This window comes from Nerophis lumbriciformis, linkage group LG38 (assembly GCF_033978685.3).
Source record: "Nerophis lumbriciformis linkage group LG38, RoL_Nlum_v2.1, whole genome shotgun sequence".
In the NCBI taxonomy this organism is placed as follows: domain Eukaryota; kingdom Metazoa; phylum Chordata; class Actinopteri; order Syngnathiformes; family Syngnathidae; genus Nerophis; species Nerophis lumbriciformis.
The window spans coordinates 7272500-7291611 of record NC_084585.2 but is presented as its reverse complement, the minus strand read 5'-3'; the positions used below and the strand labels follow the sequence as shown (position 1 = coordinate 7291611).

Here is a 19112-nt window from a genome sequence, read left to right as displayed (position 1 = left end):
TATTTATTCGGGAGCGCCCTAGTTAACATCACTGAGGCTGCTTCTGAAGGGAGGGGTAATGCAAGCAGCCCCAGTAGACACAATACATGTTTATTCAGAATGGAAATGTGCTGACACTCGTAATTTCGCCCTGTCTCTGTTTTATCGGCGATGAGGTACTCGATGTCCGTCTTTGGCTGTCAGCATGCAGGGCCTGGAAACAAACTGCTGATACGAGACAACTCGCAATAGAAGATTACAAGTTGTGTGCCTTTGCACGGATAGAAAAGTACAACTTCAGCACAATTGATAATAACTATAGCAACGGCCTTTAAACATAAGAGTTGTGTGATAACTTATACATAATTATTCTAACAAAATGTAGATCAGCTTTTATCTGCCTTTGCTAAGAATAACCTTGAGTTTAACTTTTGGAATGAAACTCGTCAAAGATGTTGTTGCTAATTTGACCTCTGACATTTCTACCCAAATAAATGTGTTGTACTTACTGTATGACTGGGTTCACATACATAAATCATATCTATCCCCTTCTAACTTCATGTGTTAGTCCAAATCACAAGTTTTGTTGTAGACTTAAACAAGTTGAAAAACTTATTCGGTTGTTACCATTTAGTGGTCAATTGTACGGAATATGTACTTCACTGTGCAACCTACTAATAAAAGCCTCAATCAATATGTACATAATTAACCACATGTTAGCACTTCATCTGAGGAAAATTAGTAAATTCCAATAATAACTTCCTGATACTTAATTTTGAGATAATTATTCATTTAATCTTCTGACGGATTAAAAAATAACGCCAATGGGAGCATTTTAAAATTCTGCCAGACTCAATTCCACCTATTTGACTGATGAACACTAATCACATAATTTATTCAGAAATAATTAAACACATATAAAATACTATTAATCGCAACATGTGAGTGTTAAAAAAACGTTATGATTTGAACATTTTCAGAATGTGCTTTGTCTGTTTTTAAACATAGAAAATTATCTAAAGTTGTCTATATTTTGAAGTTATCAAGCCATTATTTTACCATTCCAGTCCACTTGGGAATATATTTTCCTCCATGTGGCCCCTCAGCTAAAATAAGTTTGCCACCCCTGAAATGACTTTGTTATGGCATCTTATTGTCAGCATGTATGACCACAGTGCACTAGAACCAAACCACTGATTACTAGACTTTGTTATGGCATCCTCATGTCATCATGTATGACCTCAGTGCACTAGAACCAAACCACTGACTACTAGACTTAGTTATAGCATCCTCTTTTCAGCATGTATGACCTCAGTGTACTAGAACCAAACCACTGATTACTAGACTTTGTCATAGCATCCTCTTGTCAGCATGTATGACCTCAGTACACTAGAACCAAACCACTGATTACTAGACTTTGTTATGGCATCCTCTTGTCAGCATGTATGACTTCAGTACACTAGAACCAAACAGCTGATTACTAGACTTTGTTATAGCATCCTCTTGTCAGCATGTATGACTTCAGTGCACTAGAACCAAACCACTGATTACTAGACTTAGTTATGGCATCCTCTTGTCAGCATGTATGACCACAGTGCGCTAGAACCAAACCACTGATTACTAGACTTTGTTTTAGCATCCTCTTTTCATCATGTATGACTTCAGTGCACTAGAACCAAACCACTGATTACTAGACTTAGTTATAGCATCCTCTTTTCATCATGTATGACTTCAGTGCACTAGAACCAAACCACTGATTACTAGACTTTGTTATAGCATCCTCTTGTCAGCATGTATGACCACAGTGCACTAGAACCAAACCACTGATTACTAGACTTTGTTTTAGCATCCTCTTGTCAGCATGTATGACCTCAGTGCACTAGAACCAAACCACTGATTACTAGACTTAATTATAGCATCCTCTTGTCAGCATGTATGACCACAGTGCACCAGAACCAAACCACTGGTTACTAGACTTTGTTATAGCATCCTCTTGTCAGCATGTTTGACCACAGTGCACTAGAACCAAACCACTGATTACTAGACTTTGTTATAGCATCCTCTTGTCAGCATGTATGACTTCAGTGCACTAGAACTAAACCACTGATTACTAGACTTTGTTATGGCATTCTCTTGTCCGCATGTATGACCACAGTGCACTAGAACCAAACCACTGATTACTAGACTTTGTTATAGCATCCTCTTGTCAGCATGTTTGACCTCAGTGCACTAGAACCAAACCACTGATTACTAGACTTTGTTATAGCATCCTCTTGTCAGCATGTATGACCTCAGTGCACTAGAACCAAACCACTGATTACTAGACTTTGTTATGGCATCCTCTTGTCAGAATGTGTGACCTCAGTGCACTAGAACCAAACCACTGATTACTAGACTTTGGTATGGCATCCTCTTGTCAGCATGTATGACCACAGTGCACTAGAACCAAACCACTGATTACTAGACTTTGGTATGGCATCCTCTTGTCAGCATGTATGACCACAGTGCACTAGAACCAAACCACTGATTACTAGACTTTGTTATGGCATCCTCTTTTCAGCATGTATGACCTCAGTGCACTAAAACCAAACCACTGATTACTAGACTTTGTTATGGCATCCTCTTGTCAGCATGTATGACCACAGTGCACTAGAACCAAACCACTGATTACTAGACTTTGTTTTAGCATCCTCTTGTCAGCATGTATGACCACAGTGCACCAGAACCAAACCACTGATTACTAGACTTTGTTATAGCATCCTCTTGTCAGCATGTATGACCACAGTGCACTAGAACCAAACCACTGATTACTAGACTTTGTTATAGCATCCTCTTGTCAGCATGTATGACCACAGTGCACTAGAACCAAACCACTGATTACTAGACTTTGTTATGGCATCCTCTTGTCAGCATGTATGACCTCAGTGCACTAGAACCAAACCACTGATTACTAGACTTTGTTACGGCATCCTCTTGTCAGCATGTATGACCTCAGTGCACTAGAACCAAACCACTGATTACTAGACTTTGTTATAGCATCCTCTTGTCAGCATGTATGACCACAGTGCACTACAACCAAACCACTGATTACTAGACTTTGTTATGGCATCCTCTTGTCAGCATGTATGACCTCAGTGCACTAGAACCAAACCATTGATTACTAGACTTAGTTATAGCATCCTCTTTTCAGCATGTATGACCTCAGTGCGCTAGAACCAAACCACTGATTACTAGACTTTGTTATAGCATCCTCTTGTCAGCATGTATGACCTCAGTGCACTAGAAACAAACCACTGATTACTAGACTTAGTTATAGCATCCTCTTGTCAGCATGTATGACCTCAGTGCACTAGAACCAAACCACTGATTACCAGCACAGAGAATTGACCTCCCCCTCATTCTGTGCAGTAATTGCTGTTTAAATGCCACTCGCATGAAATCAAGCATTGAGGCCTATCAGCTGGCCATCGGCATTCAGCTTTTTCTAAGAATTTAAAGGTCCATCATTTATGGGACATTTCCGAGAATGAACACTTTTGTTATCTTTCCTTAAATATAAATGTTGTAATAATATCAAAACATGTGTATGTGGTCATTTAAACTTGGACAGGATTGTGACAAGAAAAGGTGTGCTGATGAATGACAGCTGCATGGTCTTTACCCTGCAGAACTTTGACGCTTACCAAGAGACGACTGACCAGTACAAGCAGGCAGCCAGCAAAGCTGAGGCTAAAATCAGGTAAATTCTCTACTTTTTAACATCTTATTAGTTGAAAAACATGTTCCAGTATGTTGAGACAAAACCGTAGCAGGCTGCGTACGTACGTACACAGCCTGTGTAAAAACTTACGTACGTACACAGCCTGTGTAAAAACGCACTTATGTACACAGCCTGTGTAGATATGTACGTACGTACACAGCCTGTGTAGAAACATACGTACGTACGTACACAGCCTGTGTAGAAACGTAGGTACGTACACAGCCTGTGTAGAAATGTAGGGGCGTACACAGCCTGTGTAGAAATGTATGTACGTACACAGCCTGTGTAGAAACGTACGTACATCCACTGCCTGTGTAGAAACGTACGTACATACACAGCCTGTGTAGAAATGTACATACACAGCCTGTGTTGAAATGTACGGACGTGCGTACACAGCCTGTGTAAAAACGTACGTACGTACACAGCCTGTGTAGAAATGCACGTACGTACACAGCCTGTGTAGAAACGTACGTACGTACACAGCTTGTGTAGAAACGTAGGGGCGTACACAGCCTGTGTAGAAAGGTACGTACACAGCATGTGTAGAAACGTACGTACGTCCACTGCCTGTGTAGAAACGTACGTACATACACAGCCTGTGTAGAAATGTACGTACACAGCCTGTGTAGAAACGTACATACGTACGTACACAGCCTGTGTAAAAACGTACGTATGTACACAGCCTGTGTAGAAATGTAGGGGCGTACACAGCCTGTGTAGAAATGCACGTACGTACAGAGCCTGTGTAGAAACATACATACGTACGTACACTGCCTGTGTAGAAACGTACGTACATACACAGCCTGTGTAGATACGTACGTACGTACACAGCCTTTGTAGAAACGTAGGTACGTACACCGCCAGTGTAGAAACATATGTACGTACACAGCCTGTGTAGAAACGTATGTACGTACACAGCCTGTGTAGAAACGTACGTACATCCACTGCCTGTGTAGAAACGTACGTACATCCACTGTCTGTGTAGAAATGTACGTACATACACAGCCTGTGTAGAAATGTACGTACATACACAGCCTGTGTAGAAACGTACGTACATACACAGCCTGTGTAGAAATGTACATACACAGCCTGTGTTGAAATGTACGTACGTACGTACGTACACAGCCTGTGTAAAAACGTACGTACGTACACAGCCTGTGTAGAAACGCACGTACGTACACAGCCTGGGTAGAAACGTACGTACGTACAGAGCCTGTGTAGAAACGTACGTACATACGTACACAGCCTGTGTAGAAAGGTAAGTACACAGCCTGCGTAGAAACGTACGTATGTCCACTGCCTGTGTAGAAACGCACGTCCATACACAGCCTGTGTAGAAATGTACATACACAGCCTGTGTAGAAACGTACGTACGTACGTACACAGCCTGTGTAAAAACGTACGTACGTACACAGCCTGTGTAGAAACGTACGTACGTACGTACACAGCCTGTGTAAAAACGTACGTATGTACACAGCCTGTGTAGAAACGTACGTACGTACGTACACAGCCTGTGTAAAAACTTACGTACGTACACAGCCTGTGTAAAAACGTACGTACATACACAGCCTGTGTAGAAACGTACGTACATACACAGCCTGTGTAGAAATGTGTGTACGCGCGTCAGCCATGAAGTTGGCGTGAGGCAGCGCATATTTCCACTTCAACGTCAGTCTTGAGACGTCTCACCTTTGTCATGAAAGACGGCGTACGCCAGGTTTTCGTGCATACGCGCGCTTGTTATATAACATTGCCTTTCCTTTGAAATCAGCGCACTTGTTAGAGTGATGAATATTCTTTTCACTGTCCAAAGAAAGTACTGAAGAATATTCTTTCCTTGCTGTGAACAGAAGCTGACATGATCTTCCAATCCATGTGCCGACAATAAATTGAACTCTTTCTCATTTAATCCGTCACTGTTTTATTTTTGAGATCATTAGCATTGCTATTCATATCCTGTAATTATATCCGTCAGCAGCAGTCTTGGGTTTTTTTTTGTTTTTTTTTTAATGGTTGAAACCGAGAGAGGCTGCAGTCTGCTGATGGGAAAACAGAAGCAGCATGATGTCCCCAAAAGAACATGTTTTCCTCTGGGATGGCAGGGCTCAAAGCTCACCTGCTGTCCAAAAAAAAAAAAAAAAAGCATGTCCGTTTGGTTCAACGCTGAAATGATGCCAAACTGGCGCTGCCACAGTCTGCGAGTGCTGCCAATTTAGACCGTGTTGTAACACCTTGTCTCACCATTTTTGTGGAAGGAGAGAGAGGCCAATCCAGCTCATCTTCCCCTTTCCCTTCTACAAACGCCAAAAGCAGTGAAATTGTAAATATATACACAATAGAATGGAGTGTGTAAATTACCCAAAATGTGTGCGTGTGTGTGACGATGTGTAGGATTTAAATGTTGAGTGTTGAGCAAGAGGTGGGGAGGTCGAGATCCAAGAGGCAGTCTAGGAAGCAGAGGGAATACGGGGAGACAAGACACACCTCTCGTGACGTGGGAACGGAGGTCTGCAGCTGGAAGACGACAAGGGGAACACGAGACTAATCAAGACGAGGGGGAGAAACACACAGAGAGAGTATGCATAGAGCTTGATTAGTCGCCTTACTGTACTGGAACAGAAGGCTACGTTCTGGTGCCGGATAGCAGGTTGTGCTGGCTTATGAAGGCAGGGCTTCTCATCAGCGACAGGTGTGTTGATTACAGCTGCTTGCGGCAGCCGGAGTGGCACACGCCTGGCGCACTCCTAGAGTTGCGCGCAGATGAATGCGCATTGGAATGCCTCCGGGCCGTGACACCTTGTGCTGTTTTAGGCTTCAAATTGCGCCACACATTTTCAATGGGAGACAGGTCTGGACTTCAGTCTAGTACCCACACTCTTTTACTATGAAGCCACGCTGTTGTAACACGTGGCTTGGCATTGTCTTGCTGAAATAAGCAGGGGCGTCCATGATAACGTTGCTTGGATGGCAACATGTGTTGCTGTCATGACTTGGTCTTGGGTGTTTGCTTTTCCGGGATGCAACGGAAAGTTGGCACGGGCGAGACGGGAATGAAGGTACATGATTTATTTATTATATAAAAAAAAAAGTGCAAACGAAAAGCGCGCACAGTGGCGGAGAATAAACTATGAAACCAAAAGACTATAGCAAAAAAGTACAAACGAAAAACACGCACAATGGCGGAGAACAAACTATGAAACCAAAAAGACTATAAACATGGAACAAAAACTTACTTGGCTTGGATAAAAATAGTTGCATGAAGAATGGACATGGAAAGAAGTGTCAGGCATGGACAGAGCATAAATGTGGTGAGGTCGTCAGAAAGACAAACTGAAAAACACTGAACTTAAATACTACAGACATGATTAACGAAAACAGGTGCGTGACTCAAGACGTGAAATAGGTGCGTGACGTGACAGGTGAAAAACTAATGGGTTGCTATGGTGACTATCAAGAGTGCACAATGAGTCCAAGCGTGGAACAGGTGAAACTAATGGGGTAATCATGGAAACAAGACAAGGGAGTGAAAAGACAGAAACTAAAGAGTCCTATAACTAAACAAAACATGACTTAAAACAAAACATGATTACACAGACATGACAGTTGCTCCAAAACCTGTATGTACCTTTCAGCATTAATGGCGCCTTCACAGATGTGTAAGATACCCATGTATTGGGCACTAATACACCCCCATACCATCACACATGCTGGCTTTTACACTTTGCGCCCAGAACAGTTCGGATGGTTCTTTTCCTCTTTAGTCCGGAGGACACGACGACCACAGTTTCCAAATACAATTTGAAATGTGGACTCGTCAGACCACAAAACACTTCTCCACTTTGCATCAGTCCATCTTAGATGAGCTCGGGCCCAGCGAAGCATTTTCGGGTGTTGTTGATAAATGGCTTTGGCTTTGCATAGTAGAGTTTTAACTTGCACTTACAGATGTAGCGACCAACTGTAGTTACTGACAGTGGTTTTCTGAAGTGTTCCTGAGCCCATGTGGTGATATCCTTTACACACTGATGTCGCTTTTTGATGCAGTACCGCCTGAGGGATCGAAGGTCACGGGCTTAGCTGCTTACGTGCAGTGATTTCTCCAGATTCTATGAACCTTTTGATATTACACACCTTAGATGGTGAAATCCCTTAATTCCTTGCAATAGCTGGTTGAGAAATGTGTCATGTCTGTGTAATCATGTTTTGTTTTAGTCATGTTTTGTTTTGTTTAGTTATTGGACTCTTTAGTTTCTGGCTTTTCACTCCCTTGTCTTGTTTCCACGGTTACCCATTAGTTTCACCTGTTCCACGTTTTGGACTTTTTGTGCACTTTTGTTTTGTTTTGTCACCATAGCAACCATTAGTTTTCACCTGTCACGTCACGCACCCGTTTCACGTTTTGAGTCACGCACCTGCTTTCACTAATCATGTCTGTAGTATTTAAGTTCATTGTTTTCAGTTTGTCGTGCTGGCGACATCCCGCATTTATGCTTCTGCACACCCTTGCTGCTCTTTTTTCATGCCGGTTTCTCGTCCAAGTAAGTTTTCTTTATTCATGCCATAGTTTGCAAGCTTTGTTTGATTGTTCATAGTTTCTGCCTTTGTGCAAGTTTTGTGTTTATAGTCAAATTTTGTACTTCCGCCCTTGTGCGCGCCTTTTGTTTGCTTCCTTTTTTTTTTGTAGTTATAGTGTTTAAATAAATCATGTACTCCCCTTCACGCCACGTACGGTCCAAATCTTTTGCACCTCGGGAGAACAAACCACGCCGCAGTCCCAGTCGTGACAAAATGTTGTTCTTAAACAATTTGCTCAGGCATTTGTTGACAAAGTGGTGACCCTCGCCCCCGTCCTTGTTTGTGAATGACTGAGCATTTCATGGAAGCTGCTTTTTATACCCAATCATGGCACCCACCTGTTCCCAATTAGCCTGTTCACCTGTGGGATGTTCCAAATAAGTGTTTGATGAGCATTCCTCGACTTTCTCAGTCTTTTTTGCCACTTGTGCCAGCTTTTTTGAAACATGTTGCAGGCATCAAATTCCAAATGAGCTAAAATTTGCAAGAAAATAACCAAGTTTTCCAGTTCCAACATTAAATATCTTGTCTTTGCAATCTATTCAATTGAATATAATCTGTTTTTATTTAGCATTTACACAACGTGACAACTTCACTGCTTTTGGGTTTTGTACACGCCAATAATGCTCACATGGCTCGGAAAATAAATTGATCCTTTTTCATAACGACATAGTTCCATGTAGCTGTACACAATGTTATAGCTGCAAAAAACATAGTAACAGTAGGTCCGTTTGGCTATTTTTCATTGTATCGACATCTTCCACCTGTTCCATTGCAGTCAATGGAATCCAATTCAAGACCAAAATTTGGTCCGCATGATTACATTAAGCACTTTTTCTTATTTCCTGTCCATGTATGGAAAGGTTACGAGATCAGTTCAGCACAATTTTGCGGAGGGAAAAGCACAATCTGCCGTTTATTACTGTTGACTATTTTGCAGCGCTAGCACACAAACAGACTTTGTGTCATGTTCTGCCAGCGTTTCATTGTCCTTTCACACTAGCCACTAATTCTTCTATTTACTCACCGCTGAAGGATGAGCCAGTTGTGGGCGGCTAAGGAGAGAATACCAATATTATATCTGGGACCGTAGTTTGCCGTTTTCTTCCGACATTGTGTTGGTCTTCAGCTGCCATTCATGCTCCTGCTGTTCTCACTGCTCTATTATTATTCTTGGACTTGGAGAAGGCATTCGACCGTGTACCCCGGGAAGTCCTGTGGGGAGTGCTCAGAGAGTATGGGGTAACGGACTGTCTGATTGTGGCGGTCCGCTCCCTGTATGATCAGTGCCAGAGTTTGGTCCGCATTGCCGGCAGTAAGTCGGACACGTTTCCAGTGAGGGTTGGACTCCGCCAAGGCTGCCCTTTGTCACCCATTCTGTTCATAACTTTTATGGACAGAATTTCTAGGCGCAGTCAAGGCGTTGAGGGGATCTGGTTTGGTGGCTGCAGGATTAGGTCACTGCTATTTGCAGATGATGTGGTCCTGATGGCTTCCTCCGGTCAAGATCTTCAGCTCTCACTGGATCGGTTCGCAGCCGAGTGTGAAGCGACTGGGATGGGAATCAGCACCTCCGAGTCCGAGTCAATGGTTCTCTCCCGGAAAAGGGTGGAGTGCCATCTCCGGGTTGGGGAGGAGATCTTGCCCCAAGTGGAGGAGTTCAAGTACCTCGGAGTCTTGTTCACGAGTGGGGGAAGAGTGGATCGTGAGATCGACAGGCGGATCGGTGCGGCGTCTTCAGTAATGCGGACGCTGTATCGATCCGTTGTGGTGAAGAAGGAGCTGAGCCGGAAGGCAAAGCTCTTGATTTACCGGTCGATCTACGTTCCCATTCTCACCTATGGTCATGAGCTTTGGGTTATGACCGAAAGGACAAGATCACGGGTACAGGCGGCCGAAATGAGTTTCCTCCGCCGAGTGGCGGGGCTCTCCCTTAGAGATAGGGTGCGAAGCTCTGCCATCCGGGAGGAGCTCAAAGTAAAGCCGCTGCTCCTCCACATGGAGAGGAGCCAGATGAGGTGGTTCGGGCATCTGGTCAGGATGCCACCCGAACGCCTCCCTAGGGAGGTGTTTCGGGCACGTCAGACCGGTAGGAGGCCACGGGGAAGACCCACGACACGTTGGGAAGACTATGTCTGGCCTGGGAACGCCTCGGGATCCCCCGGGAGGAGCTGGACGAAGTGGCTGGGGAGAGGGAAGTCTGGGTTTACCTACTTAAGCTGCTGTCCCCGCGACCCGACCTCGGATAAGCGGAAGAAGATGGATGGATGGATGGATGGATGGATGGATGGATATTATTATTCTCTTGATCTTGCTCTCATTTTTGATGGTCAAGTGTTAGAGATGTGTGTCTTTGTTTTTGTCAACACTAGACTACTGTTAATCAGAAATAAATATAGATAATCCTGTTCAGTAAATATGACTGTTACACCTTGAATTGAACTAGACTTTTTTTGGGCTCTGGGAATCACTAATAAGCTGGAGTTGTTTGAAGGCAAATTTCTTGCCGGGACATATGGTACAATACAATCAGCAAGATAGGGTGGAGCTAGACCGTGTAGTGTTTTATACGTAAGTAGTAAAACCTTAAAGTCACATCTTAAGTGCACAGGAAGCCAGCGCGGGTGAGCCAGTATATATCAGTGACGTGCAGTCACTAGAGGCAGGTGAGGCGGGGCCTCACCTGCCATCATGGAAAGAAAAAAATGTAAAAAGAAAAAAAATATATTAAATTGTTATATGTATCCAGTGATTATACTATAAAGTTATTTTCCATTTAACTTCACCAGTTTTAGATTATTTTTATTCAAAATCGCTGAATTTTCACATTTGCCGTTCAAATACTGAGAAGAGACGTTGCGGTGAACAGCAGCCACTCGAGGCACGTCACTCAGTGCCTCAACATGGACGGACTCGGCTAACTGCTGGCCTGCTGTGCAGTGAGACCGTATTGCTATATGAATTATATTATACATTTCCATAGTTTAGTTAGCTGAGGTATATAATGTACAGTGTATTTTGTCAACAACTGTATGTGTGTAAAGTATTTCTTGTGCTGAGCGATCATAAAACTGCTGCGAAGACGCACTGGCTGAGGCACGCGTAACCACGCCTCCTGGTGCTTAAGACACGTTCGCCGCAGACTGCACCCACCGACGGGAACGCCACACCAACCAAAGCCCACACCCAAACCCTCCACGTGCAAGACCGAATCCACCCAAAAAAAGTCACTTAACAAGAAGCCAAAAAGTGCAAAAACAACATTGAACGACTGCTGGGACACTACATTAGGTACACCTGCAGACTGCAGCACGGATTTCATATTTCATTTATTCACAACTCCTCCACACCGAACACCACTGTACCCGCACTTATAAGTAAAGGTAAGACCATAATAACGTTTTTTTTTATTAAATGTGCTTTTTTGTGTGCTACAGTTTGTATGTGTAAAGTTAAAGTTAAGTTAAAGCAGGGGCGTCACTAGCTTTTAAGGACAGGGGGGGCTTTGCCCCCAGGAGATACACAGGATGCGAGCGAATGTTACGCACGAGCACAAAACTTCACAAACGGCTAACAAAGACTTAGAAATTATTCATTGTTATTATTATTATTTAAAAAAAAATGCACGGGACGAAATGAAATGCTCCCCGGGATGATGGCTTTTAACCATATATTTTCTTTTTCTTTTTATGTATTTATTCATTTTACATTTTATATTAAATGTCTTGGTTTTTCCTCCCTCTGAAAATCCTATTAAATGTTTAACAAGCCATCCTATAATAATAAAACAGCTATTAATGTTACAATACAATAAAACAAATATATTTAATGATGTTTTTTTCATTATTTTAACAATAGGCTAATCTATATTACTTTATATAGATTCTACAAGAAACACAAAACTTAAAAAATAAATGATTTACAATTGCACACACAAGGTTTTGTGCAGCTTCACTCATTGTAAAGGAAGATAATGTGCTTCGTACACCTGCAGGACCGCAAGCAAGGTCGCAGAGAAAATGCGGGCTGGAATTTGAGTGATGTGGGCATTTTCTATATGAACAAGTGGAATGGATTGGATACCGACGCACTAAAGGGGCTCTCTACCTTACGCTACGAAGTGAGGGGAAACTGAGTGAATAATAACAGGTTATATGATTATTTATTTAATCTCATATTTGGGCCACTTTATAATGAATATGTCGGCATTTATTTGTAAAAAAAAAACAAAAAAACACCAAATTATTTAGAGGGGCTTAAGAATATTTTAGGGGGGCTTGAGCCCCCCTAAAATAGGCCTAACAACGCCAATGAGTTAAAGTACCAATGATTGTCACACACACACTAGGTGTGGTGAAATATGTCCTCTGCATTTGACCCATCCCCTTGATCACCCCCTGGGATGTGAGGGGAGCAGTGGGCAGCAGCGGCGCCGTGCCCGGGAATAATTTTTGGTGATTTAACCCCCAATTCCAACCCTTGATGCTGAGTGCCAAGCAGGGAAGAATGCTGGTATGAGCTTTTAAACATAACCCGTTAACTGCTGCCAATCAAATGGTGAATAAGATACTCTTTAGGGTTCATATGTTTGTAAATCTGACTGTGATGAAGTCAGTGCCTCACCAGTCATCAACCTCACCGCACGTCACTGATATATATATATATATATATATATATATATATATATATATATATATATATATATATATATATATATATATATATATATATATATATATATATCCATCCATCCATCCATCCATCCATCCATCCTCTTCCGCTTATAAAGTTGATTTGATTTGATTTGATTATCCGAGGTCGGGTCGCGGGGGCAGCAGCCTAAGCAGGGAAGCCCAGACTTCCCTCTCCCCAGCCACTTCGTCCAGCTCTTCCTGTGGGACCCCGAGGCGTTCCCAGGCCAGCCGAGAGACATAGTCTTCCCAGCGTGTCCTGGGTCTTCCCCGCGGCCTCCTACTGGTCGGACGTGCCCTAAACACCTCCCTAGGGAGGCGTTCGGGTGGCATCCTGACCAGATGCCCGAACCACCTCATCTGGCTCCTCTCGATGTGGAGGAGCAGCGGCTTTACTTTGAGCTCCCCCCGGATGGCAGAGCTTCTCACCCTATCTCTAAGGGAGAGCCCCGCCACCCGGCGGAGGAAACTCATTTCGGCCGCTTGTACCTGTGATCTTGTCCTTTCGGTCATAACCCAAAGCTCATGACCATAGGTGAGGATGGGAACGTAGATCGACCGGTAAATTGAGAGCTTTGCCTTCCGGCTCAGCTCCTTCTTCACCACAACGGATCGATACAGTGTCCGCATTACTGAAGACGCCGCACCGATCCGCCTGTCGATCTCACGATCCACTCTTCCCTCACTCGTGAACAAGACTCCGAGGTACTTGAACTCCTCCACTTGGGGCAAGATCACCTCCCCAACCCGGAGATGGCACTCCACCCTTTTCCGGGCGAGAACCATGGACTCGGACTTGGAGGTGCTGATTCTCATCCCAGTCGCTTCACACTCAGCTGCGAACCGATCCAGTGAGAGCTGAAGATCCTGGCCAGATGAAGCCATCAGGACCACATCATCTGCAAAAAGCAGAGACCTAATCCTGCAGCCACCAAACCAGATCCCCTCAACGCCTTGACTGCGCCTAGAAATTCTGTCCATAAAAGTTATGAACAGAATCGGTGACAAAGGGCAGCCTTGGCGGAGTCCAACCCTCACTGGAAACGTGTCCGACTTACTACCGGCAATGCGGACCAAGCTCTGGCACTGATCATACAGGGAGCGGACTGCCACAATCAGACAGTCCGATACCCCGTACTCTCTGAGCACTCCCCACAGGACTTCCCGAGGGACACGGTCGAATGCCTTCTCCAAGTCCACAAAACACATGTAGACTGGTTGGGCAAACTCCCATGCACCCTCAAGACCCTGCGGAGAGTATAGAGCTGGTCCACAGTTCCACGACCAGGACGAAAACCACACTGTTCCTCCTGAATCCGAGGTTCGACTATCCGGCGTAGCCTCCTCTCCAGTACACCTGAATAGACCTTACCGGGAAGGCTGAGGAGTGTGATCCCACGATAGTTAGAACACACCCTCCGGTTCCCCTTCTTAAAGAGAATATATATATATATATATATATATATATATATATATATGTAGGTATATAATGTAGGTATATATGTATATAAAGGTATATACAGTATAGGCGTAATATGATCAAACTTTCTTGTTCTTGTCAAAAGTCTAGCAGCCGCATTTTGTACCAACTGTAATCTTTTAATGCTAGACATTACCTTACCTGAGATGGTAAACGTCACAAATCCTCTTAAAAATCCTTGTATTGACTTGAAGTGACTTCTCTAAGGACAGAAGGCAAATACACCAAGGGCGGGTGTCTCTAGTAAGGCTTAACAGCGAGTACTTTAAAGTATATCACCTTTATGAATATGTTTGTGTGCATGCAAGTGTCTACCATAAGTTCTCCCAAAGTAGAGATGGTTAGTCGCTTCAAGACCCTGGTGAGCCATTTGCTATGGAAACAGAATGTTGCACACTCTCTATTCACCTCTTGGCCTTGAGAAGAAGAAGACACAAACTAACATGGCTATTTTTCAACAGTCAAAGGAAGGTCACAGTTAGTTTTTTGATCAAATCATTTCAACACGTTTGCCATAACAGAAGTCTTCCACAATTGCTGCAGGAAATGTTTTTTTTTATTATGTTCCTGCAGTAACAATGGACATATTTTAGTTTTTACCCCCAAGAACAGTTAGTCCTAAACCTGCACTGTCCTGGAAAAGCACAGCATAAACACTCAAATATACATATTGATTAAAGCTACTATTTTATCAGGCTATTTTAAATATACCGTATTTTACGGGTAGAGCGCACCGGTATTTCAGTCGCATCCACCGAATTTCAGAATGAAATAAATATTTTTACATATATTAGCCACACTGGACTATAAGCCGCGGATATATACCGGTATGAAATATTTTGTGAATGTTTATTCCCATACCTTAATTGTTCCCAAGCACGGTGGCACAGGGGTTAGTGCATGTGCCTCACAATACGAAGGTCCTGAGTAGTCCTGAGTTCAAACCTGGGCTCGGGATCTTTCTGTGTGGAGTTTGCATGTTCTCCCCGTGACTGCGTGGGTTCCGTACGGGTACTCCGGCTTCCTCCCACCTCCAAAAACATGCACCTGGGGATAGGTACCAGCTAAACAGACTTAATAATTCCACGGTGACATTTTGGTGAATTTACTAAGGAATTTGTGAAACTAAAACAATACAAAAAGACTTCTGTTCTAAGTTGATAATACTAACACAGAAACTAATGCTAACGACGCTAGCTTGCTCACATTACGATTGCACTTGCAAATATGCATGAACACACTCGTACACACATCACACATGGGACGGTTTAGTAAGTATGAGTTGTTTTGGTTATATTGTAAAACTTACAAACATTGCTTGGAGCGATGAATGAAACATCCTTTCAAGCAGAAACTCTACGGATGAATAGTAGCCGAAACGGGACTTATACTTCCGGTTCATGGTACGAAACAGGAGGTACGTTTTCAACCCGCACCACTTGGATTGAGCGAACGTGTCCAAAAAATGGAGCCATAGCGCAAACAATGACACTTTTTCAGTGTCTCTATCTGTGTTATATGAAAACTATTTGTTGAATACAAAATGTAATCATGTTTTAGTCATGTTTTGTTTAGTTATTGACTCTTTAGTTTCTGGCTTTTCACTCCCTTGTCTTGTTTCCATGGCAACCCATTAGTTTTCACCTGTCATGTCACGCACCTGTTGTTAATCATGTCTGTGTTATTTAAGCTTTTCATTTTCTGTTGTTCGTCCTGGTGTCATATCTTTTCTAACCCTGCTATCATCTCGTTTCAAGCCCCGTTCACGGTCCCATGCCACAGTAAGTGTTTTGTTATTTCGTGTTCAGTTTCTGCCTTTGTGCAAGTTTTGTTTTCATTCGCCAAGTTTTTTTTTTACCTCCGCCATTGTGCGCGCTTTTCGTTTGTTCCTTTTTGATAGTAATAAATAAATCATGTACCCACCTTCAAGCCATGTCCGATCCAAATTCACTTGCATCTTGGGAAAACAAAAACTCCATAGTCCAAGTCTTGACACAAAACAATATGGTCGTTTGCGGGGAAAAAATCCAATAATTAGCCACACCGTTTTATAAGCCGCAGGGTTCAAAGCATGGGGAAAAAGTACCCTCTAATACAGTGTTTTTCAACCACTGTATAGTCTGGTGTGCCGTGGGAGATTATCTAATTTCACCTATTTGGGTTAAAAATATTTTTTGCAAACCAGTAATTATAGTCTGCAAATTATGTGTCGTTGTTGAGTGTCGGTGCTGTCTAGAGCTCGGCAGAGTAACCGTGTAATACTCTTCCATATCAGTAGGTGGCAGCCGGTGGCTAATTGCTTTGTAGATGTCAGAAACAGCGGGAGGCAGCGTGCAGGTAAAAAGGTATCTAATGCTTAAACCAAAAATAAACAAAAGGTGAGTGCCCCTAAGAAAAGGCATCGAAGGCTACGCAGAACGAAACTAAAACTGAACTGGCTACAAAGTAAACAAAAACAGAACGCTGGACGACAGCAAAGACTTACTGTGGAGCAAAGACGGCGTCCACAATGTACATCCGAACATGACATTGTGGACATGACAATGTCCCCACAAAGACGGATAAAAACAACTGAAATCTTCTTAATTGATAAAACAAAGTAGATGCGGGAAATATCGCTCAAAGGAAGACCTGAAACTGATACAGGAAAATACCAAAAAAAAGAGAAAAAGCCACCAAAATAGGAGCGCAAGAAAAGAACTAAAACACTACACACAGGAAAACATAAAAAAATGGCGTGATGTGACAGAACACCTACTTTGAGACAAGAGCTATAGTGATACATAGTTGGTTATGCTTTAAAGTCATATCCAACAATTGCGACAACGACTTCTTACTGTCAAGTGCTTCCGGATATTTTCAACTCAAAAAATGTGCCTTGGCTCAAAAAAGGTTGAAAAACATTGCTCTAATAGTCCGGAAAATACAGTAACTAAAAAATAAAAAAATACTTATTTTTGATTAGGATATTTCTTAACAGTCACATTCTATGTTGACCAATAGATCTTAGATATAGAACAAAATGTTCATCCCCAAAAAATAAAATTTTCAAGTATTTTTTTCTTGTTCCAAGCAAGAAAAAAGCTCCAAGATAGATTTTGTTTTTGAGCCATCAAGACATCAACACACCAACCATCTCCATGTTTTTATGGCAAATCCCGTTCTTGTCACGACTGCATTTGAGGATCTTCTAAAGCAGGGGTGCTCACACTTTTTCCGCAGGCGAGCTACTTTTCAATTGATCAAGTCGTGGGGATCTACCTCATTCATATATATAATTTATATTTACTTATTTATGAAACATATGTTTTTGTTAACAAGTTAAAGGTGTTTAAAGATAATACAAGCATGTTTAACACATATAGTTAATATTGTTAACAAGTTAAAGGTGTTTAAAGATAATACAAGCATGTTTAACACATAGTTAATATTGTTAACAAGTTAAAGGTGTTTAATGATAATACAAGCATGTTTAACACATATAGTTAATATTGTTAACAAGTTAAAGGTGTTTAAAGATAATACAAGCATGTTTAACACATATAGTTAATATTGTTAATACGTTAAAGGTGTTTAAAGATAATACAAGCATGTTTAACACATATAGATTCCTTTCTTTCATGAAGACAAGAATATAAGTTGGTGTATTACCTGATTCTGATGACTTGCATTGATTGGAATCAGACAGTAGTGATGATAACGTCCGCATTTTCGAATGGAGGAGAAAAAAAAAGTACTCCTTTCTGTCCAATACCACATGAAAGTGGTTGGTTTTTGGCATCTTATTTGTCCAGCTTCCGTACTCCTTTGTATACACTTTACAAGAAATACATTGTCGGCAAACTCCGTAGCTTGCTAGCTTGTGCACGCCAGCTTTCTGAGACTCTTATTTTGTTAGCGCAACTGTGCAACTGTGCAGTCGGTCTTTGGAGTTTTGACGACAGGTACGGCGCCAGAGTCTGTTGAAATAAAGTGTTTCCCACCTTCCAGACGGTAATTTTAATGAGCTGGCAGCAGCCAGCGTCATCTCAGAAGACCCTCGGGTGCCGTGAATGTCAATAAAGTGACGTCATAGTGAAGATTTATGATCGCTCATTTTTAGGACTATTTTTTTAATGCCTGGCTGGTGATCGACTGACACACCCTCCGAGTTCGACCGGTAGCTCGCGATCGACGTAATGAGCACCCCTGGACTAAAGGAAGTGTCGAGTTCATGTAAGACAGCTGAACTTGAAATAGTAGTCCATGATAAGTGGAGGCCGATCATCTGCAGTTTGAGGGAGTTCAAGCACAAGTTGTGCTGACTGAAATGTTATCAGCAAACATGTGCACCTTATCTTGTTCCTGAATGTCACCTGCTTTAATGAAACCTCCTCTTGGTGAGTTTGCTGGGGATCAATCAGCTGATCTTCCTATCTCTGCTCCACACTCCACTTGTTCTCTCTTCATATTTAACTGCTCTTCCCGTTCGAGGACAAAAGTTAGCTTGGACTTGTTCCATAACTATCCGACATGATCGTATTTCAATCATAAAACTTGACATATAACCAACCTTTTCATTTGTTTTATCGGTGACATGGACACGTCTTTTTGTCATGTCGTGATTCAAATGTGCAAAGGCATTTTT

At 42.4% G+C, this 19112-nt stretch overlaps 1 protein-coding gene across 2 annotated transcripts in view; it reads left to right on the top strand.

The window, feature by feature from the left end:
- The window catches only part of LOC133578245 (MICOS complex subunit mic25-a-like), a 135330-nt gene that overhangs the window by 65557 nt on the left and 50661 nt on the right, over window positions 1-19112 (top strand). For both annotated transcript variants that reach the window (XM_061932512.1, XM_061932513.2), the window contains one exon: window positions 3648-3718. In XM_061932512.1, the coding sequence (XP_061788496.1) occupies window positions 3648-3718 (71 nt within the window). The remainder of the gene's footprint in view (window positions 1-3647; window positions 3719-19112) is intronic.